At 36.0% G+C, this 27,430-nt stretch overlaps 2 protein-coding genes across 6 annotated transcripts in view; one reads left to right on the top strand and one right to left on the bottom strand.

The window, feature by feature from the left end:
• LOC106083188 (serine-rich adhesin for platelets) overlaps window positions 1–27,430 on the bottom strand; it is a 536,175-nt gene that overhangs the window by 439,686 nt on the left and 69,059 nt on the right. The gene's annotated exons all lie outside the window — the stretch shown is intronic.
• LOC131996227 (uncharacterized) lies at window positions 12,215–13,550 on the top strand. The gene is made up of 4 exons (XM_059365713.1): window positions 12,215–12,233; window positions 12,920–12,924; window positions 12,988–13,326; window positions 13,395–13,550. The coding sequence occupies exons 1-4, from the start codon at window positions 12,215–12,217 to the stop codon at window positions 13,548–13,550; spliced, it is 519 nt and encodes a 172-aa protein (XP_059221696.1).

Here is a 27,430-nt window from a genome sequence, read left to right as displayed (position 1 = left end):
AGAGAAATTACATTATTTTTAGGAAAATATAACGTGAATTTAAAAAAAAATTTTAAAAGTTGGCCAAAAATTTCGTTGGAAGTTTGTCTGTATTAAGTATTTTTGTCCAGTAAAATATTTTTGGTTTTCATTTTTGGAAATCTTGTCGCAAATTTTAGCAAAATTTGATAGGAAAATTTTTTAAAACTTTTTCAAGCGCAAAAAAAAATTTAAATGCTAGGAAACATCTTTTTATGTAACAAAAAAATTTCGTAAATTTTAGAAAAAAAATTTCATAATTTTTAAGAAAATTTTTCATACATTTTAAGAAATTTTTTCGTAAATAATAGGAAAAAATTTGCCTCTTTGGTCTTAGTTTTTGGAAATTTTGGGAAATTTTTTCACAAATTTAAGGAAAATTTTGTAAAACCTATTTACATATTTTTTAAATGTAAGGAAACATTTGTTTATATCACGAAACGTTTTCGCATATTTTAGAAAAAAAATTCGTAAACTTTAGAAAAAAAATTTCGCAAATTTTGTCTTTATAGACAAAAATTTATTTCTTGTAGAAAAAAAAAATCATTTTTTATTTTATTTTTGGAAATTTTAGGAAACAATCTCATCAGGAAAATTTATCATAAGATTTAGGAACTAGTTTTATTAAACTTTTGTGTTAAGAAAAAAAGTCACTACAGTAGTAAAAAAAAAAAAAAACTTTATTAAAATATTTTTTCTTCTAATATTTGTAAATGTAGGAAAATTTTTCGTATATTTAAGGAAAAATGTTAGGAGTTTCTAAGTTTTTCCTACAAAAACTTCATTAAAAAAAATCATAATTTTTATGAACATTTTTAGTAGATTTTGGGAAACTCTTCGTAAATTTCAGGAATCATTTTGTCTTTAGAGACAATGTCGTTGAAATGTATTTCTTATGAAATATTTCATTAAAAGACATTTGGTTTAAGTAGTTTGATATCTAGGGAAACATTATCTTAAACTTTAAAAAAATTTCCACAATTTTTAGAAAACTTCGTCGTAAATTTGAGAAAATTTTTTCGTTAATATTAGTAAAAAATTGCGTTGAAATTTTGCCTTTGAAGGAATTTTCTTTAAAGTTTTTTTGCAAAAAATTTTATTAAAAAATTTTTGGTTTTTATTTTTTGGAAGTTTCAGAAAAATTTTGTCAAAATTTTAGGAAAAATTTTCTTAAAATTTGTTAAGAAAATTTTCTTAAACTTAAGAAAGTTTTTTTTTACAATTTTCTTTAATATTAAGAAACATCCTTTTATGTAACGCAACATTTTCATAAATTTTAGAAAAATTTTTACAAAATTTAGGAAAATTTTTCGTAAATTTTAGGAAAAATCTGGTCTTGGGAGACTTTCTTCCAAGAATTTTTCTTCAAAAAAGTTAATTTAAATATTATTAGTTTTAATTAATTTTAGTTTAGAGCGCACAACAAGGCGATTACTGGCTAAGGTGTATGTCCGTAGTGGCCAGGGGGGATTAATATCTGCACCCTCTTTTGAACCTAACCTAACCTTATCAATTTTGAGAAAATGATTGTAATTTTTATGAAAGTTTTTCGTAAATTTTAGGGAATATTTTTCGTAAATTAAAGGAGAAAATTTCGTTGAAATTTTGTCTTTAGAGATTTTTTTTTTATAAAAAACTTCTTTAATACATTTTTTGTTTTAGTTTTTCGTATATTTTAGGAAATTTGTTCGTAAATTTAAGGATGAATTTTCGTAAATTTAAGGAATAATGCTCGTTAATTTTTGGAACAATTTCGTTCAAAATTTTGTCCTTACAGAAAAAGTTGTTTCTTCAAAACAAATGTTAAGTATCAACTTTTAGAAGTTTAAGGGTACACATTCGTAAATTTTAGTTTGCATTTTTATAAATTTTAGTAATAATATTCGTAAATTTAAGGAAAAATTTTGTTATTTGAAAAAATTTCTTTAAGATGTATTCTTCAAAAAAACGTCTTACATTATTTTTGATTTTAATATTTTTGAAGCATAAATTTTCCGTTTACCATCAATACCAAATGATATTTTTTTACTTTGCCAAAAAAAAACTAGCTAATTATTGTTAAAATATTTTTGGTCTTTTGGTTTTCTTTTCTCCACAAAAACAAGACTCCAGCAAAACAACAGTATTATGCAAACAGTCAAGCTACAACGGAAAATGAAGAAAAGGCAAAACAAATTATAGACACCCCGAAGGCATAACCTGCCAGCAGAGACCAGCGAAGCAAACAGCCCCTGCCAGCCAGCTAACCATTGCAGCAGGAAAATTTAGCCATTGCATAAAACTAAGACTTTTGTTGTCTTCCTAACGCCTCTAAGCCTTTTAGGTTAAAACAAAAGCAATCCAAAAATAGATTGGGAAATCTATTTTGTTGCTGTTTAGGTTTTTAACGCCTTATTATCACAGGCTTGAGGTTTTTTTTTTGGTTTTTTTCCAGCCATGGTTTTGGCCACTTGAAAATATATATGTAGCCACAATAAACTACAAAATGTGGGTAATAAAAATAATAATAGAATCGCCTACAATTCCAGCCGATAGGAAATTACAGCAGCCACATTTAGAGAGAACCCAAATGAAATTTATTGCTTGGCTGGCATCTGGGTAGTAGGTAGTGAGCGATAGATAGATGGCAGTTTAAAGTTAACTGCATGAAATCCAGCTGGTTGTCATTGCAGCTATAGTGACTCAATACGACTTTTAGGGCAATTGAGGTAATAATCATACTCAATAGTGCCCCACGCTTTGGGAAAAACAAGCGGGCGTTCGAGATAATAATTATAGAAAAAACTATTGATAGTTCAGGGAAAATATTTTTGGGGTTACAAAGAAAAAATAGGGTATTAACAATAATGGTTAAACTTAAAATATAAAAGGGTCAGAAAAAGTACCAAAAACCTAGTAAGCCATCAGAAAAACTAGAAATTAGCAAAAAATATTCCATAAGAAAAGAGTAACAAAAAAATGCCTCACTGCTTTGAAAATTGTAGAAAAATAGTATCTCATTAGTGAGTGGTACAAAAAAAGTACCTTGGTAAAGAAGAAGATAATGGTACTAAAAATTGTGTTTCGAAAGTAATGGTACTAAAAAAAGTACTTAAAAAAATGTTACACAAACAAAATTATACAATTTTCAATAGAAAAATGGTAATTAATAATATAATAAAAATAGTACCTTATAAGATAATTAGGACAAAAAATAATACCTAGAGGCTCTAAATTCTAGAGGCTCAAGAAGTCAAGACCCAAGATCGGTTTATATGACAGCTATATCAGGTCATGAATCGATTTGAACCATACTTGGCACAGTTGTTGGATATCAAAACAAAACACGTCGTGCAAAATTTCATTCCAATCAGATAAGAATTGCGCACTCTAGAGGCTCAAGATCTAAGATCGGTTTATATGGCAGCTATATTAGGTAATGAACCGATTTGAAACTTATTTGACACAGTTGTTGAAAGTAAGAATAAAATACGTCTTGCAAAATTTCAGCCAAATCGGATAGGAATTGCGGCCTCTAGAGGCTCAAGAAGTCAAGACCCAAGATCGGTTTATATGACAGCTATATAAGGTTATGGACCGATTTGAACCATACTTGGCACAGTTGTTGGATATCATAACAAAATACCACGTGCAAAATTTCATTCAAATCGGATAAGAATTGCGCACTCTAGAGGCTCAAGAAGTCAAGATCCAAGATCGGTTTATATGGTAGCTATATCAAGTTATGGACCGATTGAACCATACTTGGCACAGTTGTTGGATATCATAACAAAACACGTTGTGCAAAAGTTCATTTCAATCGGATAAGAATTGCGCACTCTAGAGGCTCAAGAAGTCAAGACCCTAGATCGGTTTATATGGCAGCTATATCAAAACATGGACCGATGTGGTCCATTTACAATACCAACTGACCTACACTAATAAGAAGTATTTGTGCAAAATTTCAAGCGGCTAGCTTCACTCCTTCGGAAGTTTGCGTGCTTTCGGCAGACAGACGGACGGACGGACAGACGGATGGACATGGCTAGATCGACATAAAATTTCACGACGATCAAGAATATATATACTTTATGGGGTCTCAGACGAATATTTCGAGTAGTTACAATCAGAATGACGAAATTAGTATACCCCCCATCTTATGGTGGAGGGTATAATAAAAATGGTACCTTATTACATTATTAGCACTAAAAATAGTACCTTATTAGATAAATGAGATCAAAAATAGTACCTTATTAGATAAATGAGACCAAAAATTGTACCTCATTTGATAATTTAGACCAAAAGTAGTACCTCATTATATAAATGAGACTAAGAATATTATCCCATTATGTAATTGGGACTAAAAAAAGTACCTCATTAGATAAATGAAACTAAAAATAGTACCTCGTTCAATAAATGCGACTAAAAATAGTACCTCAATAGAAAAATTAGTCTCAAAATAGCACCCCATTAGATAAATGGCACTAAAAATAGCACCCATTTTATTAAATGGGACTAAAATAGGTACCTCATTACATAAATGTGACTGAAAATGTCACATTAGTAGATAAATTGGTATAAAAATAGTACCTATTTTACAAGTGGGACTAAAAATAGTATCTCATTCAATATACAGGACTAAAAATAGTACCTTATAAGAACATTAAATTGAAATGGAGAAGGCTTTTAACAATGTGACAACCTACGCACTTATCGAACTCAAAGACTATATATGGACAGCATACACATTCGTACATGAGACACGGACAGAGTAAACAACTTCGTCCGACTTTGTTCAGCTGCCTCTATTTCAAAGCTATTTCTTTTAATTTATGTTTGATGATACTAACGCAAACACAGTTTGGTCTTTTTAACAGTGTTAGTGTACCAATCACTGTCTTAGACCAATACCGGGTGGACCTAAATTGTAAGGTCCATAACATAAATATACGCTAGAAAGTGACTTAGGGCACGCCATAGGGGGCATTTTATCGCCACTTCTTTGGTTGATGCTTACTAAGGAGGGATTTGGAACCCCAGTAGTTTGGTGGAAAGCGAAGGAAAAGTGCAACGTAAGGAAAATATAATATGTTCAGAGAAGAATCTTGATCAGCCCCAAATTTAAGGGCCTGCCAAAAGCCGCCCGGACTACCTAGAAACATGAAATTTTGCATGCGAACTCGCTTACACCTCAGCTCTAACCTTTCAAATTTCAAAGAGATATCTCTACCCGCTCTCACATGGCATGTTTTTACTAGGCACCAAAAAAATAGTACCTTATAATAATAAGGCCCAAAAAATAGTACCTCTTAAAAATGAGGTACAAAAAATAGTACCTCATAAAAATAAGGTACAAAAAATAGAACCTCATCAAAATGAGATACAAAAATAGTACCTCATAAAAATGAGGTACAAAAAATAGAACCTCATAAAAATGAGGTAAAACAAGAAAAAAGGCGTTAAGTTCGGCCAAACCACCTTTCGTCATAATCCGGTGAAAAATGCTTAATTTATGCCCCCATAGCAGCTTTATCTAAATATGGTCCGATTTGGACCAAATTCGGCAGGGACATTGAGTGGTCTAATAAGAACAAGTCATTGTTCAAATATGTAGAACAAAATATTGGTCTTTTTGGTAGCCGTATCCAAACATAGGCCGATCTGAACCGATTGTCGAAAAGGCTAACATAAGGCACTGTTTCAAATTTCAATAAAATCGGATTATAAATGTGCCCAATATGGGGTCATGACTTTAAATTGAGAGATCGGTCTATATGGCAGCTATATCCCAATCTGAACCGATCTGGACCAAATTGAAGAGGTTTGAAGAAGGGCCTAACACAACTTACTGTCCAAATTCTCGGCGAAATCGGTTAATAAATGCACCTTTTATGGGCGCAAACCTTATATCGAGAGATCGGTCTTTATGGCAGCTATATCCAAATCTGAACCGATCTGAGCCAAACTGAAGAAGAATGGTGAAGGGCATAACACAACTCACTGTCCCAATTAGCTGCCATATAGATCGATCCTCCGATTTAGTGTCTTTCTCCCATAAAAGCCACATTTATTACCCGATTTTGCTGAAATTTGGGTCAGTGAGTTGTGTTAGACCCTTTGACATACTTCTTTAATTTGGCTCAGATCGGTTCAGATTTGAATATAACTGCCATATATACCGATCCACCGATTTAGGGTCTTAGGCCCATAAAAGCCACATTTATTACCCAATTTTGCTGAAATTTGGGACATCGAGTTGTGTTAGGCTCTTTGACGTCCTTCGTCAATCGGTCCAGATTTGGACATAGCTGCCATATAGATCGATCTTTCGATTTAAGGTTTTGGGCCCATAAAAGGCCCATTTATTGTCCGATTTCGACGAAATTTGGGACAGTGAGTTGTGTTAGGCCCTTTAACATCCTTCGTCAATTTGGCCTAGATCGGTCCAGATTTGGATATAGCTGCCATATAGATCGATCTCTCGGTTTTAGGTTTTGGGGCTATAAAAGGCGCATTTATTGTCCGATATCGCTCAAATTTGAGGCAGTGAGTTGTCTTAAATCCTTGGATGTTTTTCTTCAATTTGGCCTAGATCGGTCCAGATTTGGATATAGCTGCCATATACAGCGATCTTTCGGTTTTAGGTTTTGGGGCCACAAAATGCGCATTTATTGTCCGAAATCGTTGAAATTTGGGACAGCGAGTTCTGTTAGGCTCTTCGACGTCCTTCCTCAATTTGGCCCAGATTGGTCCAGATTTGAATATAGCTGCCATATAGATAGATCTCTCGATTTAAGATTTCGGGCCCATAAAAGGCCCATTTATTGTCCGATTTCGACGAAATTTTGGGCAGTGCATTCTAACACAATGCACTGCCCAAAATTTCTCTCGAGATTTTTCTGCAACTTGACCAAAATCGGTCCAGATTTGGATATAGCTGCCATATAGACCAATATCTCGATTTAAGCTCTTGGGCGCATTTATAATCCGATTTCACTGAAATTTAACACAATGACTTATATTAAGCTTTTCGACATCCCCGTCGTTTATGGTTCAGATCGGTTTATTTTTAGATGTAGCTACTAAAAAGACCAATATTTCGTTATACACAATTGAATAATAGCTTATACTTATTAGTATTTGGTCCAAATCGAAACATATGTCGATATAACTGCTATGGGACATAAGGTATGCAATTTTCACCGGATTTTGATGAAAGGTGGTTTACATATATACCCAAGGTGATGGTACTAAAACTAGTACCTTTAAAGAAAATGGTACTAACATACATATTGGGTTGCCCAAAAAGTAATTGCGGATTTTTCATATAGTCGGCGTTGACAAATTTTTTCAACGGCTTGTGACTCTGTAATTGCATTCTTTCTTCTGTCAGTCATCAGCTGTTACTTTTAGCTTGCTTTAGAAAAAAAGTGTAAAAAAAGTATATTTGATTAAAGTTCATTCTAAGTTTTATTAAAAATGCATTTACTTTCTTTTAAAAAATCCGCAATTACTTTTTGGGCAACCCAATAGCTTTTTATTTGGCAGATCAGGATGGGAAAAAAGCATGGTGTTCTATAGCCCGTAGGTCTAGTTGTCCTCAATTCTACACTTTCTCCAAATTGCTTTGCCGGAACATCTTCTTCAGTGTCATTCGTTGTACTATTGGCTACTTTTTTGGTTTGGTTGCGATCTAAGCAATGTTATCAGTTTAGTTTGCTTACATTCTGCTGACCTCGTCTACCTAGATTTGGCTGCCATGTTGGTTTTCCTAACATGTTCTTTGTCTGATAAGGCTATGAAGAAATTTATTTTACATTGTCTTCGTAACACTTCTCATCTCTTTTCGTTCATTTCAAATCATGGAAAACTCCACCATTATTTAGGCAAAGTGATTTTAAAATTTTAGTGAATGGTAAAGGGAACTCCCACACTTTCTTATTTTAACTTCCGCTTACTTTCATATTACCTTAAGCATTTTTCCCACATGACCGCAAATGTTTAGATTTTTCAGCAACAAAATTTCGTGGATTTTATTTAGGTTTTTTCTTAATATATTTGCACGTCATTGTGTGCAAATGGAAAACTTAGTTTCCAAGCGTTTATGGTTGGTTTTGTGTGCATTGATTTTTTTTCGCTTTGCTTTTTCAAATTTATTCTCTTTTTGACTTGTAAAAATTTGTTACGCATGACAGAATGTATTTGTTTTAGCATTTATTGTTATCTCTACTATACCAGCCATTAGCAACAGCCGGATATCGAAATACATGTATGTGTGAGTGTGTATGTGAGTATGTGTGAATGTTCAAATTGGAAAAATTGCAATTATTTCGCTTGCGGTTTGCAATGTGTTTGGTTTCTGCTTCATCTTTTTCTTCAGCATATATTGCACATATTTCTTTTCGCCACAATGCTGTAAATTTTGTATTATACCAACATGCAACAGGTGGGCTAAAGTGAACAAATAACAGAAGGAGGCAGAGGAATACACATGGAAACTGTATGGAAATTGTCATGAGATTAGCAGAGAGAAGAAAAATCCATTAAGAAATGCTTGCAGATAGACATGATTAGATGTATGAAATCTGCATTATTTCATTTAGTTCTGTCACAGACCGTTTGGTCCGTTAGCCAAACTCAGTATAGATTTCCAAGCGCGCCTGCATCTTTTGTGCTTCTCCTTCAATTTCGAAAAACTTGGTTTGAGATATCTGTCTCCACTAGGCTTGTCCAAAGGTGTTTTGGTCTTTGCCTTCTAGGTTTACCATCATATTCATACATTTGACCTACAGCACGACCTTGCCTACGTTATCATTATATTTTGATACAACTTAATAGCACACCACCCAAATGATATCTATCCACCTATACAGCTATACCTATATTGCTCGAACAACTGGCGTGCGAAAAATATTTTCAAAAATCACACAATTTTGTCAGATTTTCATTGACAAATTTTTTCATATTGGATTTGAGGTGCAATTTCCTGGAGCCAAACTTCAGCACACTATATGCCGGATATCCTTCTCTTCGACAAAATCGGACCACATTTGGATATAGCTGCTAAGTAGACCACTCTACCGATTTAGGGCCTTGGGTCCTTAAAAGCAACTTCTGTTAACCGATTTCTCTCAGATTTGAAGCAAAGAGTTGCTTGAAGCCCCCTTCATCCGACCCAGGTCCAGATCGGGCCATATTTAGATATAGCTGTCATATACAAATCTGCCGACATAGGGTCTATAGCCTGTAAAAGACGCATTTGATATCCGATTGCGTTGCTTTAAACCTCCCATCATTCGACCTGAATATGGTCCAGATCGGACTATATTTGGATGTAGCTGTCCTATAGACCGATTTGCCAATTTAGAGTCATAAACCCGCAACTGCTGCATTTGTTACCCAGTTCAGACATGAACCAACTTAGGGGAGTGCCATTGAAAACAATTAAGGATTTTGTAAGTAGCACGGAATTCCTAACTTAAAATTTTCTTTTTAGAGGTTACTTTAAAGTTTTTAGAGTGCACAACAAGCCGATTACTGGCTTAGGTGTATGTCCATAGGGGCATGGGGTGGATTTATATCTGCACCCTCCTTTCAACCTAACCTACCCGATTTGGCTGAAATTAAGAACAATGAGTTGTATTATGCCTACCGACATTCAAACTGAAAATGGTCTAGATCGAACCATATTTTCGTATAGCTGTCATACAGGCCGATTTATGATCTGAAGCCAATAAGAACCTTTTTTATTGCATCGACTCATTTTCGGACCATGGATATCCTCCTCGATCAGATGTTGTCTCCGGGCAGTGATCCACCACACAGGAAGCCCAGAAAAACCAACTGGAACCACTATGTGGAGAGCTTTGAAACAAAGCTTGGAACCAAAAGCACCATGCTTACTGATAGCAAGGAGCTTAAATTGGCACCGAACCTGCTGACAGGAACCATGTTGAATAGTTATGAGGAGAACTGCCCTCTGATATATCCGGTAAGAAATCGAAACCTGTTTGGTGGAAACAGAAACAAGCTGCATGCGGACTGGGACCTGTACCGGAAGTCCTTAAACAAGTACAAGAGCGATGTGAAATCGTCCAAGAGGGCCTCGTGAGTCTGTTTTTGCTAGCCGATAAAGGGAGATAATGAGTCCTCCAGATTCCACAGATTGTTCTCCAAGAGCAGAAAACTCTTGGAAGCATTCTACGGACAAACTACGGAGACTTGGGCAAACAAAAGCAAGCTGCGCGCGGATTGGGACCTGAACCGGGAGTCCTTAAGCAAGTACAAAAACGAGATGAAATCGTCCAAGGGGGCTCGTGGGTCTGTTTTTGCCAGCCGATAGAGGGAGTGAATGAGTGCTTCAGCCGAGCCACTGTCCGTGATTAAGGACAACGGAAGAATACTGAGGGAAAGACGGTGAATTCGTTTGAATTCTAAAAGTCTGTTATGGCTCAAAGGCGTTCTGAGATCTTTCGAGAGGAAGAGAGTGAAGGTCGTTGCCTACGCGGACGACGCCGTTTAATCTCTACTATTACGGACCTCGTTCATCGCTGTCACGAGAAGCTTAGCTGGGATGTTGAAAGGCCGAATTATCAACGCTTCACTGGCAGAGGGTTCGATAAGGAAGATTGTGGCAAGAGGAAATCCGCAAGGAGGAGTTTTATATCCTCTATTATGGCTCAATGGGATTCTGAGATCCTTCGAGAGGGAGAAAGTGAAGATCGCTGTCTACGCGGACGACGCCGTTCCTCTTTAATATTACGGACCTCGTTCAGGAAGCTTTAAAGAAGCTGTCCGGAAGGGTGAGGTCCAACGGGTTTGGCATAAATCCCAACAAGATTGATTTGACACTTTTCACCCGGAGAAGCCCCCAGCAAGGAAAAGGTGTGAGCATCACACAGGCTGAAACTTTGACGTCCGATCTATGTGGTGTTCACCGCGGTCATAAGAAGCTTAGCTGCGAGCTACCGGGCGCGTTCACAGGTTACGGATTGTGAAAAGCTCCATACGGAGTAGCTGCAACCGCAATCGGCGGTATCGAGCGGAGAGTCTCACTGAGAGACCGGGCTGCACCGGATTCTGCATAAATACTCAGTGCCTATGATGCTCGATATGACAAGGCGAGTTATTAGATCCTTTGCACCGGAACGAGCTTGCTCAGCTACAGGGGCTTAACGAGAATCGCCACCTCCACATGCAAATGTGGCTACAACAACAACCAGGTGCAGGAAGCTGAGTGTTTTTAAGGGACCTATTCTGCATGGGGTAGAGCTACCGCTCTCTTCGGAAGCCAAGTACTTGGGAGTGATTCTTAATCATAACCTAAGTTGGAGAAGAACAGTCGAAGAAAGGGTCAAAGAGGGAATGAATGCGCTCTACTCCTGTCACAACTCGATAGAAAGGAGTTGGGACCTAAGGCCAGCGACGGTGCACTGGATGTTTAAGGCGGTCGTTTGGCCAATTCTCACCTATGGTTAGTCAGATGTGGCACAAAGCTCTTGACAATTGTGCCCTTCGCAGGATGATTGAGAAGGTATAGGGTACAGCGGCTGTGCTCATCTTTAGGGCAAGGTGAAGTGCCCCCAGAGAGGTTCTAAATGCCATTCTCATTCTCCACACATATGTTGGGTGTGTGGTAACCAAGATTGCCATCAGACTAAAGGAGTCAGGTACATGGCGCTCCTCTAACTCTGGCTATTCTTCTGTTCTGCGGAGAGATGCTTTTGCGCGTGTGGAGCCATGCAATATTCAGCACGACTGATTTTATACCAGGGAAGTCTTTCCTTGTTGATGGCTTGCAAGTCGTTTTTCCAAAAAGGGATCTCTGCGTTAGGGGCACCCCGCCCTTCCCGAGACCCTCAGTATACACAGGTGGGTCTAAATTGGATGGGGGCACTGGAGCAGCAGTTTTCATTGAATTCCTTGGAATCATGGATTCTTACAGACTTCTGGATGGGTGCAGCGTCTTCCAGACGAAGGTCTTCGCGATCCTGAAGACACTAAAATGATGCCTCGATCAGACCGTCACGATATACGTGGGCAGCCAGGCCAGGCTGAAGGCTCTGGCGTCGCACAGTAAGAGAAAATTAAAAAAAAATAGTAAAAAATATGCCGTCTGAAAACGGGTGGAGATGTCTCTTTAAAATGGTTAGAGCTGAGTTGTCACTCTGCAATTTGAATCGCAGAGAATGTGCAGACCAAGTATGAAGTGGGAACAATGATACAATTGGGTGGCTGTGCGTTGTGTCATTAACTTATTCATGGTGGAGGGTATCCAAAGTTCGCCAAACCTAAACTTTTTTACTTTTTTTTATTTTTATTTTTAAATTTTTTTTTATTTTTTTTTTTAATTTTTTTTAATATTTTTTAAATGTTGTTTTTAACTGGTTTACGTTTTTTGTTTATTAAATTTTAAATTTTTTATGGTTTTTTTTTAATTTTTTAACCCTAAAATTTAAACAAACCCTAAAGGTTTGTTTAATAAAATTTTTAATTTTTTTATTTATTATTTTTTTATTATTTTTTATTGTTTATCATTTTTTTTTTATTGTTTTATTTTATTTATTTTTTGTTTGATTTACTTAATTTTTTTTATTTTCCTGCAATTTCAAAGGCGACAAAAGTCATGGTTTGTCTACATGTGTCATAAAAAAATCCAAATTCCCACATCTCGATATGGCAGCCATTAGGCTTAGTTTAGTATATCTAGGGCACCATTATGACTTAATGATATTATTTGTTTTTACATATGTGCCATAATTATGATTGTTCAATATTTATGCCAAATTATAAAGCAATTTGGTTTGAGACACTGTGAAAAGCATAAAACATGTTCGAATTAGTCAGTTCATTTCAATTAGCCGAAGTAAAATGTTGCCAAAAATCATATTTCTATTAAGCATTTTTATTGCTTTACAAACAGGTCAGGTGAGTTGCTGATTAAATGAAGGATTGGCAAATTTTCCCCCTTTTTAATATTTCTTCTTATAGGCCGCCAAACGCCGCTTTGTTATGGAAGTTCATAATTGCACCTGCATTCGCTTCTCTTCTCCTTCGAAACTCTTTGAATGCGAATATCAAAAATTGACCAAAGGTCGTTATTCCATCAGTTTAATGTTTGAATTGGAACGAGCATTAACTCGACAAGCCGAAATCGAATTGCAGATAACTTATAGGGTTAAACAGGGACGTACCATAGTAACCTTCACCAATGTCAAGTTGAAAGTCTGTGATGTTCTGACCCATGCCCAAGGTCTACCCGTGATCAAGGATCTTATGGAAAGTTTTAACCGATGTAGCAATCTACCAATTATGTGTCCTATTCTAGGGGTGAGTTTGTGGGTGTTATACTGCAAAAGCAATTTTCTCAAAAAATTTTACATTTATAATGGTTAAAGAATAAAATGTATAACATAACCAATGTGATTGTAAACGAGGAGCTGTTTCCTCCCTATACACAGTTCATGGATTTTAATTTCACTGTGAATTTCTATGACAATGGCAAACTCTTTTCCACATACAAGTTGGAAGGTTCCACAGTGAAGCGTTCGTAATGAGGGATGTTGCAGCAAAGGGTGTTGGCAAAAAGGAAACATATAAATTTTGTAAATGAAAAAAATATATACATATATTGTTTGTAAAAAATTGTCAATAAATAAATGTAATATCCCACACAAACTGTGAGCAACTTAATTAACAGATAGGCCGAAAGTGCAAAAAATTGTCTAAAAAGCCCAAAGTTTTCAGAAATTTTCTATAAAGACAAAATGTTTGAATTTTCAAAATAAAAAGAAATCAAAAATGTTTAACAGATTTTCTCTTACGGCAAACTTTTTTATTAACTTTTCTCAAAAAATTTTTTTTACAAATTTTCTCAAAAAAAAAAAATTTACAAAATTTTCTCTAAAAAAATTTTTCCAAAATTTTTTCTACAAAAATTTTTTACTATCTTTACTTTTTTTAGAAATTTTCTATAGAAATAAAACTTTAGAATTTTCAAAATAAATAAAAAAAAAAAATTTGAGAAAATTTCATAAAAAGTTTGCCGTAAGAGAAAATTTTTTTCAACATTTTTAGATATCTGAAGGGGGAGGACCCCCCCAACCCCCTTAACCAAAATTCAAAAACAACGCAAGATCTCGGAGATGGGTGCACCGATTTAATCGAAATTTTTTATACCAAACTTTTTGGTACCCCAAAAACACGAAATTAGTATAAAATTTTGAAAAAAATCAAATAACCTGGGGGACGCCCCATCCCAAACCCACACGAACGGACATGTTTATCGATTGGGACAATATGGGCATCAAATGAAAGGTATTTAAGAGTAGTGTACGAACTTGGTATGCAAATTTCACTCTAAGTATTCGAGGGGTATCAAATTAAAGGTATTTAAAAGTAGAGTTCAAATCTGACGTAAACAATTATTCCTTGGAATCTGAGGGGCCTCCCTTTTTTTTGATATCAAAAGGGGAGCGGACCATCCCCCTTACCCCAAATGTATTACCCAACAATAAAAGTCTACCGATCAGGACTATATGGAACTCAAATGAAAGATATTAGGGAGTTTATTACGAATAAGGTATGGAAGGAGCAATAGGCTATAGAATTTGTTGATGTTGTATTGGGCGGACCCTCCCCCTTACCCCAAAGGCACCACACAAACATAAAAGTGGGCCGACCGGTACAATATTAGACTCAAAAGAAAGGTATTAGGGAGTTGATTACGAATATGGTCTGGAAAGAGCAATAGGCTATAGAATTTGTTGATATCGTAATGAGCGGACCCTCCCCCTTACCCCTAAAACACCACGCAAAAATAAAAGTGGACCGATTGGGACAATATGAGACTCAAATGAAAGGTATTAGGGAGTAGATTACGAATATGGTATGGAAGGAGCAATAGGCTATGGAATTTGTTGATATCGTAAGGGGCGGACCCTCCCCTTACCCTAAAAGCACCATGCAAAAATAAAAGTGGACAGATCGGGACAGTATGAGACTCAAAAGAAAGGTATAAGGGAGTAGATTACAATTATGGTATGAAGGGAGCAATAGGCTGAGGAATTTGTTGATATCGTCAGGGGGCGGAACCTCCCCCTTACTCCAAAGGCACCACCTAAAAATAAAAGTGGACCAATCGGGACAATATGGGACTCATATGAAAGGTATTAGGAAGTAGATTACGAATATCGACTGGAAGGCGCAATAGGCTGAGGAATTTGTTGATATCGTAAGTGGGCGGACCCTCGCCCTAACTACAAAAGCATCACCCAAAAATAAAGGGGGCCCATTGGGGCAATATGGGACTCAAATGAATGGTATTAGGGAGAAGAATACAAATAACGTATGGAAGAAGCAATAGGCTGAGGAATTTGGTGATATCGTAAGAGGGGGGACCCTCCCATGTACCCAAAAAGCACTACGCAAAAATAAAAGTGCACCGATTGGGACAATATGGGGCTCAAATGAAAGGTATTAGGGAGTAGATTACAAATATGGTCTCGAATAAGCAATAGGCTGGGAAATTTGTTGATATCGTAAGGGGGCGGACCCTCTCCTTTACCCTAAAAGCACCACCCAAAAATAAAAGTGGACCGTGGGGAGTGGGGAGTAGATCAAGAAATTGTTCTGGTCAGAAGGCTCAGCGGAGCGGGCCGGGTTCAGCTAATTCAGCCAAAAAGTCAAACTTTGTTTTTTTCTAAGGACAACATTTTTAGAAACTAAAGAGACAAAGAATTTTTTCCAAACACTATATTTAAAAACTTATTCTGAAGACAAATTTTTGAAAAATTTCTCTAAAGAGGTTAGCGTGTCCGCCTATGACACTGAACGCCTGGGTTCGAATCCTGGCTGGAACATCAGAAAAATTTTCAACGGTAGTTATCCCTTCCTCATGTTGGCGACATTTGTGAGGTACTTTGCCATGTAAAAACTTCTCCCCAAAGAGGTGTCGCTCCTATCATTGAGCTTAAAATTAAATCGGACAGCGCTCATTGATTTATGATAATTTTTCCCCAGTTCCTTAATGAAATGGTCCTGGGCAAATTTGCATTTGCATTTTCTCCAAATGTAAAATGTAAAAATTCGAAATTCGCTCTAAAGACAAAATCTCTTAAAAACGTTCTTCTAAAAACAAAATATCTTTAAATTTTTTTTAAGAATTTGTCTTAAAAAAAAATCTAGAAATTTCGTAATTTTTTGGAAAAACTAAAATTTTTACGAAACTTTTTCAAAAGACAAAATTCCTTGAATTTTTCCTTCAGACAAAATTTTTAGAAATTTTCTCTAAAGAAGAATTTCTTGAAAAATCTGCTCTAAAAACAACATTTTTAGGATTTTTTACGAAAATTTCTCTTTAGACAATGTTTCTACGAACGTTTTGCAAAAGACAAAATGCATTAAAATTAAAATTAAAATTTTTTATTGACAAAATTTCTAGAGCACTGAGAACTGAAGACAAATTTTTGAGAAATCTTCGCTAAAGACAACTTTTCTAAGAATTTGTTTTACGAAAATTTCTCTAAAATTAAAATCGGAAGTTTTTCTAAAGACAAAATTTCTACGAAATATTTTCCAAAAAAAATCCAAACATTTTTTTCTTAAAACAAAATTTTTGAGAAGACAAAACTTCTTAGAATTTTTCTAACGACAAAATTTCCAAAAAAATTTTTCTAAAACAAAAATTTCATAAACTTATATATTTTACCCTAAAAAATAAAATTTTTTAAAAGACAAAATACTTTAGAATTTTTCTTAAGACAAAATTTCTAAAAATGTTGTAATTTTTCGAAAAATGTTTTTACGAAATATCCTCTAAAAACTAAAGGTTTTCGTAAGACAAAACTCCAGAAATTTTCTCTAAAGAAAAATTTTTAAGATTTTTTACGAAATTTTCTCTTTAAAAAATATTTCGAAAAACGTTTTGCTAAAGAACAAAAACATTCGAATTTTTTTAAGACAAAATTTCTAAAAATTTAGTTATTTTTTGCTAGATGTTTTTACGAAAATTTCTAAAAATTTTCTCTAAACATTTTTTTTTAGAAATTTCTAAGAATTTTTCACGAAATTGTTTCTTAAGACAAAATTTCAACAAAAGTTTTTCTAAAGACAAATCTCCTTGAAGATTTTCTAAAGACAAATTTTCTAGCGAACTTAAAACTAAAGAAACTAAAGAAAATTTTTAAAGATTTTTTCTACAAAAATTTCTCTAAAGACAAAATCGGAAGTCTTTCTAAGGGCAAAATTTTTTCCAAATTTTTACAAAAGAAAAAATTGGAGAATTTTTTCCAAAGACAAAATTTTTGAGAAATCTAAAGACTTAGAATTATTTTCTTAGAATTTTTCTGAAGACAAAATTTCTAAAAAAAAAAGTTCTTTTAAAAACAAAAATTTCATAAAATTATACTTTCCACTTAAAAACTTAATTTTTACTATTGGGTTGCCCAAAAAGTAATTGCGGATTTTTCATATAGTCGGCGTTGACAAATTTTTTCACAGCTTGTGACTCTGTAATTGCATTCTTTCTTCTGTCAGTTATCAGCTGTTACTTATAGCTTGCTTTAGAAAAAAAGTGTAAAAAAAGTATATTTGATTAAAGTTTATTCTAAGCTTTATTAAAAATGCATTTACTTTCTTTTAAAAAATCCGCAATTACTTTTTGGGCAACCCAATATATTTTAACTTTTGTATCCTTATACTAATCGATTGTTATACTACTTAAATGTCATCCGAAATAAACTATAACCCCACTCATCTAATAATTTCTCTTTGGATTTTTTTTTTTTTTTTTTTTTTTTTGATTTACCAAAATTCCCGCCCACCAACAGTCATCAATCATTGTCATCAGCCATTGATAATTACCATAAGTAGCTGGTAATCTACTCCAATGCCCCACCAAAGGTGAAATTTAAACAAATACATCAATAAGACAATGAATTACCAAAAAATTAAAATAATTTCTAACACCCTCCTCCTAAACAAGTCAAGCGGTATAAATTTTCCAAACGAAATGTTTGAAATTTTTGTGGTCTTTTCGGAACAACTTAATCGTGATGTGGTGGCAAAACACCGCCACAACCACCATCATCATCCATGAGTACAACAACACAATTCACACTGGAATAAATCATGAAATGTTACTAAAATTAAGCAAAACGCAGAAGCAAAAGGGAACAAAAAAACACTAAATACCGAAATGGTAAAACGCAATCAATTACAATTTAAAGTATTTAAGTGTTTAAATAAACTCTTTTGCCATTTTTGTTGGAGTTTTGTGTTAGGCATCTTGCGGTTCAGCTACGAAATCACGCAAAATTATATGAGCATATTGATTTGCACCCAAGGAATGCCAATTGAAATCTAATACTGAGATTTTACGAATGGCAAAGGGTAGCAAAGATGAGGATGATGGGAAATGAAAAAATAAAAAATTCGGTGAAAAAGGCACCATTTATGAAGCCATACCGACTATATGGAAAAATGTTGCAATCTGGACCCGATATGGTCTTCGAGGGTCAGACTTAACCCACTGTTCCAAATTGAAGCTAAATCTGGTAACAAATGTGACTAGTACAGATTTAAGACTGCAAATCGAGAAAACTGTCTAAATAGCACCTATATTCAAATATGGTCCGAATTTTCCCATACTCGGCAAGGATGTTTATGGGTCTAACACAACTCAGTGTACAACAAAATCGGGTAAAAAATACGTCTTTTATGGTTAAAGAGAGAGAGCGTTGTACATGGGGGTCATATCGAAATATGGTCTGATTTGAACCATACTCGGCACAGAAACCAAAGAACTAGAGAAGAGTCTCAGTGAGGAGTCAGATGGCACTGGCTCTTAATTAAATACTGAGTGCCAATGATACTCGAGATGACAAGGCGAGTTATTGGCGCCTTCAAATAACCAATGGCCAACATCAGCGTCTGTTGCCATGTTAGGGGCGGCTGGAGGTGAGCGTCGGATCTTGGAGAAAGCGGCTCGCGACAACGAGGGATACATGTGCGATCCCATAAAACCAAAGCGGTTGAGGCGCTAGCCAGTAACCCGCCCCCGTAAAACTGAGAACTACTATGAGAAACAAAGGTATAGTATAAATGGACCCTCCCAACGTTGACGACCCACGCAAACGAAAAAAGGACCATGATTTGCGGATTTACACCTGGAATGTCCGCACTCTCTATAGAGAAGGTGCAGTATACGCGCTGGTGGATGTATTAGAGAAGTTCAAGGCAGATATTACAGCCGTACAGGAAGTGCGATGGACTGGGAATGGCGTCACTACAACACCAAACGGTGATGAACTATACAATAGCTGCCATAACACGAGGCATGGATTTGGCTGTGGATTTGTGGTAAGTAGGAGACTTTACTCCGGTGGATGAGACCCTAGCAACAAACCGCATAAAAGCCAAATTCTTCAACATCAGCCTTATTTGAGCCCATGTCCCGATGAAAGACAAGGACGAGCAGATCAAGGATATTTTCTACTAGCGCCTAGAGAGAGAATATGACCTATAGCCCGGTCATGATATTAAAATCGTTCTGATAGATTTTAATGCTAAGATAGGGAAGGAAAACATCTCTGGTCCAACAGTGGAAAAGTTTAGCCTTCATGACATAACATCCAATAATGGATTGAAGCTGATAAATTTGGCTGCGGCAAAAACATGGCAGTTAGTAGCACCAGATTTCAACATAAAAATATTCACAAATCCACATGGCTGTCACCCGATCAAAACACAAGGAACCAAATTGATCACGTTGTGATAGATGCAAGGCATTCATCCAGCAAACAATCGATCCGTGGACTGAATGTAGATTCGGATCATTACCTTGTTGCTGCAAAGGTTTGCACCCGTTTAAACATGGCGAGGAAAGTAGGATCTGACACTGCATGGAAGCTGGGCATTGAAAAGCTGCAAACACAACAGATGGCAACGGCATACTCCACTCGACTGACCCAACTACTGGATGAAAGGACTCCTTGTTCCGATGATTTAAGCAGTGGCAAACTATTGCCCACTTCATGGAAAATGTCGCGAAATCCGTACTTGGGTACCGGAAGCCTCCTCCAAGAAGCCCATGGTACGACCAAGTGTCGGGTGCTACTGAAGCCAAGAATGCGGCATATAGAGCAACCCTGCAATCAGAAGCAACGCACCAGATGAAGGAGAGAAATCTGGAGAAAAGGATAGAGAAGAAACGTCTATTCCGCAGAAAGAAAAATGAAGAAAGATGTACATGAGTTAGAATGAAGTCCGGAAATTCTACCAAGAATAAACACCAAACCGATGGCTTTGGTACAGGCGCATCCTCCTGCAGAGACCAAGAAGGGAATCTGGTAACTGACACAGATAGCATACTGAGGATATGCAAAGAACATTTTACCCAACTGCTAGTGTCCGACGTTGGCGGCGAAAAGGATATTGCAAAACCAATCAATGATCCATCATCATTGAATGTTATAGAATGTTTACTTGTTAGTCAGAATGAGGACCAATTAGCAGTGACTCGACTGAAGAAGAAGGGAATCTGGAAACTGATACAGATAGCATGCTGAGGATATGCAAAGAACATTTTTTCCAACTGCTAGTGTCCGACGTTGGCGGCGAAAAGGATACTGCAGAACCAATCAATGATCCATCATCATTGAATGTTATAGATTGTTTACCTGCTAGTCAGAATGAGGTCCAAGTAGCAGTGACCCGACTAAAGAACAACAAGGTAGCAGGAGCCGACGGGTTACCTGCTTAACTATTAAAGACCGTAGGCGACACGCTGATAAGGCGTATGCATCAGCTTATTTGCGCAATCTGTCTAGAAGAACGCATACCCAATTGGATTGGAACCTCAGCATACTATTGGGTTGCCCAAAAAGTAATTACGGATTTTTTAAAAGAAAGTAAATGCATTTTTAATAAAACTTTAAAAGGAACTTTAATCAAATATACTTTTTTACACTTTTTTTCTAAAGAAATCTAAAAGTAACAGCTGATAACTTACAGAAGAAAGAATGCAATTACAGAGTCACAAGCTGTGAAAAAATTTGTCAACGCCGACTATATGAAAATTCGCAATTACTTTTTGGGCAACCCAATATGTCCCGTACACAAGAAAGGAGACAAGACGGAATGTGTCAACTTCAGAGGAATAAGTCTCCTCCCCATCGCATACAAGATACTCTCGAGCGTGCTGTGTGAAATATTAAAATCTAAAGTCAATGAGATAATTGGGCCCTATCAATGTGCGCCAAATCCTGGAAAAGACCCAAGAAGGACAAATAAACAACTATCATCTCTTTGTTGACTACAAAGCCGTTTTCGATACCCTTTACGTCTAAAGGTATTTCAAGCTATGAGTTTGGTATCCCCGCAAAATTAATAAAACCCTGCACGATGAGACCTGCTGATGCGCGTTCCTCAGTAAGAAAAGGAATGAATCTCTCGGAACCATTTAATACCAAACGAGGCTTCAGACAAGGAGACAGCCTATCATGTGATCTCTTTAATATCCTGCTGGGGAAGATTATACGAGATGCAGATGGGAATAGATATGGCACACTAATCACAAGAGAGCACATGCTACTCGCCTATGCCGACGACATCGATATCATAGGTTGGTCACCGGAAGTAGTAACTGCAGCCTTTGAAAGAACCGAAAGAGAGTCAGTGAAAATAGGTCTGACAGTAAATGGAGATAAGACGAAATGGATGGTTTCATCTCCCCTCCCAAAAAGCCTTGCACAACCGCGCAGATAAAGAAAATGGAGAAAGTTGGGAACCACAACTTTGAGACAGTCAATAACTTTATCTACCTCGGCACTGCCATAACAGAAACGAATGACACCAGTTTTAAGATAAAGCAAAGAATGATACTGCCAAACAGATGCTACTTTGGACTAAGTAGGCAGTTTAGAAACAAGGTCACCTCTCGCCAGACAAAGATTACACTATACAAGACACTGATACCACCCGTGTTGTTTTATGGTTCTGAAGTATGGGTACTTGTGAAAGCAGATGAGGCAGTGTTTGGAGTATTTGAGAGAAAGATTCTTCGTAAAATATATGTGCTTGGAGTATTTTAGAGAAAGATTCTTCTTAAAATATACGGACCAGTCTGCGTTAATGGAGAATATAGGCGACGTATGAACGAAGAGCTGTATGGCGACGATAGCATAATTATACGCATCAAAACACAACGACTGGATGAAGAAGCTCCAGCAAAGAAGTCTTTTGAAGGCAAACACGGTGGCACACGCAAACCGGGAAGACCAAAAGACCAATGGAAAGATCAAGTGGTGGGAGACACCTGGAAACTTATTGTCAGAGATTTTAGAATGGGCGCAGAAGATCCTAAGATAACTTAGTCCATTTGCTTGTAACACCCAGAAGGAAGAGAGATAGACCCATTGCTAAGTATACCGATCGACACAGAATCACTTTCTGATTCGATTTAGCCGTGTCCGTCTGTCTCCCTGACAGTCTGTCCATGTTGATTTGTGTACAAACTACAGGTCGAAATTTTTATCCGATCATCTTCAAATTTGGTACAGACATGTTTTTCGGCCTAGAGACGAAGCCTATTGAAATTGGAAAAAATCGGTTCAGATATGTTAAAGGAAAGATCAAGTGGTGGGAGACACCTTGAAACTTATTTTCAGAGATTTTAGAATGAGCGCAGAAGATCCTACACCACTACTGTGATACAGGGTAGTATAACTTGCATTTGTTTGTAACACCCAGAAGGAAGAGAGATAGACCCATTGATAAGTATACCGATAGACTCAGAATCACTTTCTGATTCGATTTAGCCATGTCCTTCTGTCTCTCTGACAGTCTGTCCAATTTCAATAGGCTTCGTCTCTAGGCCGAAAAACATGTCTGTACCAAATTTGAAGATGATCGGATAAAAATTTCGACCTGTAGTTTGTGATTCTGTGTTGTACAAACTACAGGTCGAAATTGTTATCCGATCATCTTCAAAATTGGAACACACATGTTTTTCGGTCTAGAGACAAAGCCTATTGAAATTGGAAAAAATCGGTTCAGATTTGGATAAAGCTCCCATATATATGTTCGACCGATTTGCAGTAATACTGCAATAAAATGGTCATTTATTGACCGATTCTCTCGAAATTTGGTAGGAAGGATTTTCCTATTACTTTCGACATTACTGGTGAATTTCATAGAAATCGGTTCAGATTTAGATATAGCTGCCATATATATATATCGCCCGATTTTCTCTACTAGAGCCACTGCAAGCGCATTTATTGACCCATCTTCACAAAACTTTGTACAATACTTTAATCGAGGACTGTATCTGTAAATTTTGCTCGAAATCGGTTCAGATTTAGACATAGCTCCCATACATATGTTCATCCGATTTGCAGTACAATTGCAATAAAATGGTCATTTGTTAACCGATTCTCTCGAAATTTGGCAGGAAGGATTTTCTTATGACTTTTAAAGTTACTGATGCATTTCATAGAAATCGGTTCAGATTAAGATATAGCTGCCGTATATGTATATCGCCCGATTTTCACTTCTAGAGCAACTGCAAGCGCATTTGTTTAAAAATTTTGCCAAAATTGTGCACAACGCTTTTCTCAACGATTACCACAATATCTAAAAAGTTTACACGAAATCGGATCAGATTCAGATATGGCTCCCATATATATGTTTGTCAGATTTTGGGTAATTTGCAGTAATGTTGTCATTTGTCAACCGTATTTATTACAGTTTGAAAAATTTTGCTCGAATTGTCGAACAACCCATCTGAAAACATCCACCAGGGTTCATCGAAATTGGTTTAGAATTAGATATAGCTCACACAGTGTACTTATAGGGTAGGTGTAGGGTATTATAAAGTCGGCGATGCCCTACTTTTGCCTTTCCTTACTGGTTTTAATTTTATATCATTTGAAGCAGATATATTTGCTGTTTTAGCAACAAATTACTGCTGTCCCATACTTAGCAAACTTTCTGCTATAACAGCAAACATAGAAACATTAGAATTAGATATAGCTCACACAGTGTACTTATAGGGTAGGTGTAGGGTATTATAAAGTCGGCGCTGCCCGAATTTTGCCTTTCTTAAATGGTTTTAATTTTATATCAATTGAAGCAGATATATTTGCTGTTTTAGCAACAAATTACTGCTGCCCCATACTTAGCAAACTTTCTGCTGTTACAGTAAACATATTTGCTGTTTTTACAAACAAATTTTTATAAGTGTAACTGTAGCCCATAAGGAATACTTGGCCAATAACTACCGTTTATAGGGAATAGCCGACCTATTGGGTTGCCCAAAAAGTAATTGCGGATTTTTCATATAGTCGGCGTTGACAAATTTTTCCACAGCTTGTGACTCTGTAATTGCATTCTTTCTTCTGTCAGTTATCAGCTGTTACTTTTAGCTTGCTTTAGAAAAAAGTGTAAAAAAAGTATATTTGATTAAAGTTCATTCTAAGTTTTATTAAAAATGCATTTACTTTCTTTTAAAAAATCCGCAATTACTTTTTGGGTAACCCAATATATTGATGTTCTATATGAAACATACCACCTATAACGGTTGTCTATAGGAATCTAACGACTTCCAAAGGACTCTGAAAAGGAATAAACTACCCATATCCTGCTTCTAGGGAATTTACGGATTATCATCGTATAGTTGAGAGAAAAAGCTGATGTTTCTTCCCGAATAGCGGTTTCTCTTGCAAATATTCACCATGCCAATAAACCTCAAACTAATTATGACCAAATAGAGTTCAAGAGTCTTGCATCAAGAATATAAATAAATCAAAGAAGTCACCAAAAAACCATAACAACTGCCACTACTAGGCAAACAAAAAAGTGCGAAAAATAGCCACACATCGCGTAAAAAGCGGTTCTGCTAATGGCACTCAACGGTAGTTAATCTCTCTCCAAATATAGAGAAATAGTCATTAAAACAGCAATCAATTGGCCACAGCTGCCGCCAAAGCTGTGTTGTGCTACGATGCCTAAGCTTATCAACTTTCCATATATGCCAAGGAATATTATGAGAGAAGTGGTTTCAAAGCGTGACACACACGTTTGTTGGTTAATGGATGGCGTCGCACAGACTCTGGCTTGAGGATTAGGGTAGCATAGGCCACAAGCTCTAATAATGAACACACATATTGGGTTGCCCAAAAAGTAATTGCTGATTTTTTAAAAGAAAGTAAATGCATTTTTAATAAAACTTAAAATGAACTTTAATCAAATATACTTTTTTCACACTTTTTTCTAAAGCAAGCTAAAAGTAACAGCTGATAACTGACAGAAGAAAGAATGCAATCACAGAGTCACAAGCTGTGAAAAAATTTGTCAACGCCGACTATATAAAAAATCCGCAATTACTTTTTGGGCAACCCAATAGTTATATGTTTTGGGAGGTCAACTAACTCCTTTTGGCATTTTTTTCTTCAAAATTTTTCAAAACCACAAAAAAACCGAAATCTTTACACAAGACCCATAAAAAAGTTTAATGAACCATACGAGTACCAATAGTAAGATCATTAATGATGCCACCATCATTAGTTTTCTAAACAATTAAGTTGTCTTTTGTTTTTTTGAAAACAAACAACAACGTGCACAGAAATATTTGAGAAACTTAAAATTCAATAGTCAATCTTAGAATTGATGAAATGTTATTTCTATGATTTATTGGCTCAAAATGAACAGAATAAAGAATTTGTTATTTCTATAGCAAAAGAGGCAGGTGAAACGAATTTTAAGTCTAATGGCTACAAAATTGAAAATCAAATATTCTGTAATCGCAAAAAATGGTTTAAGTAATGGAAAAAATATTTTAAAAATAGATTTATCACAGCAATGACTTCTCTGTTTCCAAGGACGTTTGGGTTTTGGGGAAGTAAATAACCCAAGCAATGATAACAAGTGAATTTATGCAAAGGAGCCACTGAGATGGGGCTAAATTTTCTGTGGCAGCTTCCTAACTAGACGACCTTTATTACGTATATGGAATGGATAACCTATGGTTGCCCAAAAAGTAATTGCGGATTTTTTAAAAGAAAGTAAATGCATTTTTAATAAAACTTAGAATGAACTTTAATCAAATAAACTTTTTTTTACACTTTTTTTCTAAAGCAAGCTGATAACTGACAGAAGAAAGAATGCAATTACAGAGTCACAAGCTGTGAAAAAATTTGTCAACGCCGACTATATGAAAAATCCGCAATTACTTTTTGGGCAACCCTATATAACGATCGTCTATAAGAAAAAGACGATCTATAACGGTCATCTTTAAGGAATAGAATACTTGTAACGGTCGTCATAACGTATAAAAGACCTATAACGGTTGTCTATAGGGAATAAAATTACAATAACGGTTGTTTATAAGGAATGGAAATCCAATAACTTTGGTCTTTAAGGACTAGAATTCCCATTTAGGTCGTTTATAGGGAAAAGACAACCTAAAACCCTCGTCTATTGCATTATACGAATTTAAACGATCATCTATTGGTTTCACCTAAAAAAAGACATACAATGACATTTTAAACAAGTAAAAAGGGGTTAAGTTCGTCCGGGCCGAACTTTGGATACCCACCTCCTCGGATATTTGTTAACCACCTTTCGTCATAATGCGATGAAAAATGCTAAATTTATGCCCCCATTGCAGCTTTATCGAAATATGGTGCGATTTGGACCAAATTCGACACTGATATTGAGTGGTCCATTAAGTACAAGTCATTGTTTAATTTTGTAGAATCAAATATTGCTCTTTTTGGTAGCCATATCCAAATATAGACCGATATGGTTCACATACGACACGGATATCGAAAAGTTTAACATAAGTCACTGTGGCAAATTTCAGCGAAATCAGATTATAAATGTGCCTTTTATGGGGCCAAAACTTTAAATCGAGAGATCGGTCTATATGGCAGCTATATCTAAATCTTAACCGATCTGGGACAAATTGGAGAGGGCTGACGAAGGGCCTAACACAACTCACTGTCCCAAATTTCGGCGAAATTGGACAATAAATGCGCTTTTTATGGGCAAATCGAGAGATCGGTCTGTATGGTAGCTATATCCAAATCTGGACCGATCTGGCCCAAATTGCAGAATGTTGTCGAAGAACATAATGTAACTGACTGTCCCAAATTTTGGCAAAATCGGACAATAAATGCGCCCTTTATGGGCCCTTAACTTTATATCGAGAGACCGGTTTATATGGAAGATATATCCAACTCTGAACCGATCTAAGCCAAATTGAAAAGGGCTGACGAAGGGCTTAACACAATTCACTGTTCCAAATGTCAGCGAAATCGGACAATAAATGCGCTTTTTATGGGCCCTAGACCTTAAATCGTGAGATCGGTCTATATGGCAGCTATAGCTAAATCTAGATCCGATCTAAGCCAAATTGAAGAAGAATGTTGTAGAG

The sequence above is a fragment of the Stomoxys calcitrans genome, chromosome 3 (assembly GCF_963082655.1).
Source record: "Stomoxys calcitrans chromosome 3, idStoCalc2.1, whole genome shotgun sequence".
NCBI lineage: Eukaryota > Metazoa > Arthropoda > Insecta > Diptera > Muscidae > Stomoxys > Stomoxys calcitrans.
The sequence above is the reverse complement of the archived record's forward strand: the minus strand, read 5'-3'. Positions and strand labels throughout refer to the sequence as shown.

Bases quoted from the DNA above. Each gene is read 5' to 3' on its own strand.
- LOC131996227 (XM_059365713.1), top strand. The intron at 13,327-13,394 runs GTGAGTTTGTGG...TAATGGTTAAAG, and splicing joins TTATGTGTCCTATTCTAGGG to AATAAAATGTATAACATAAC.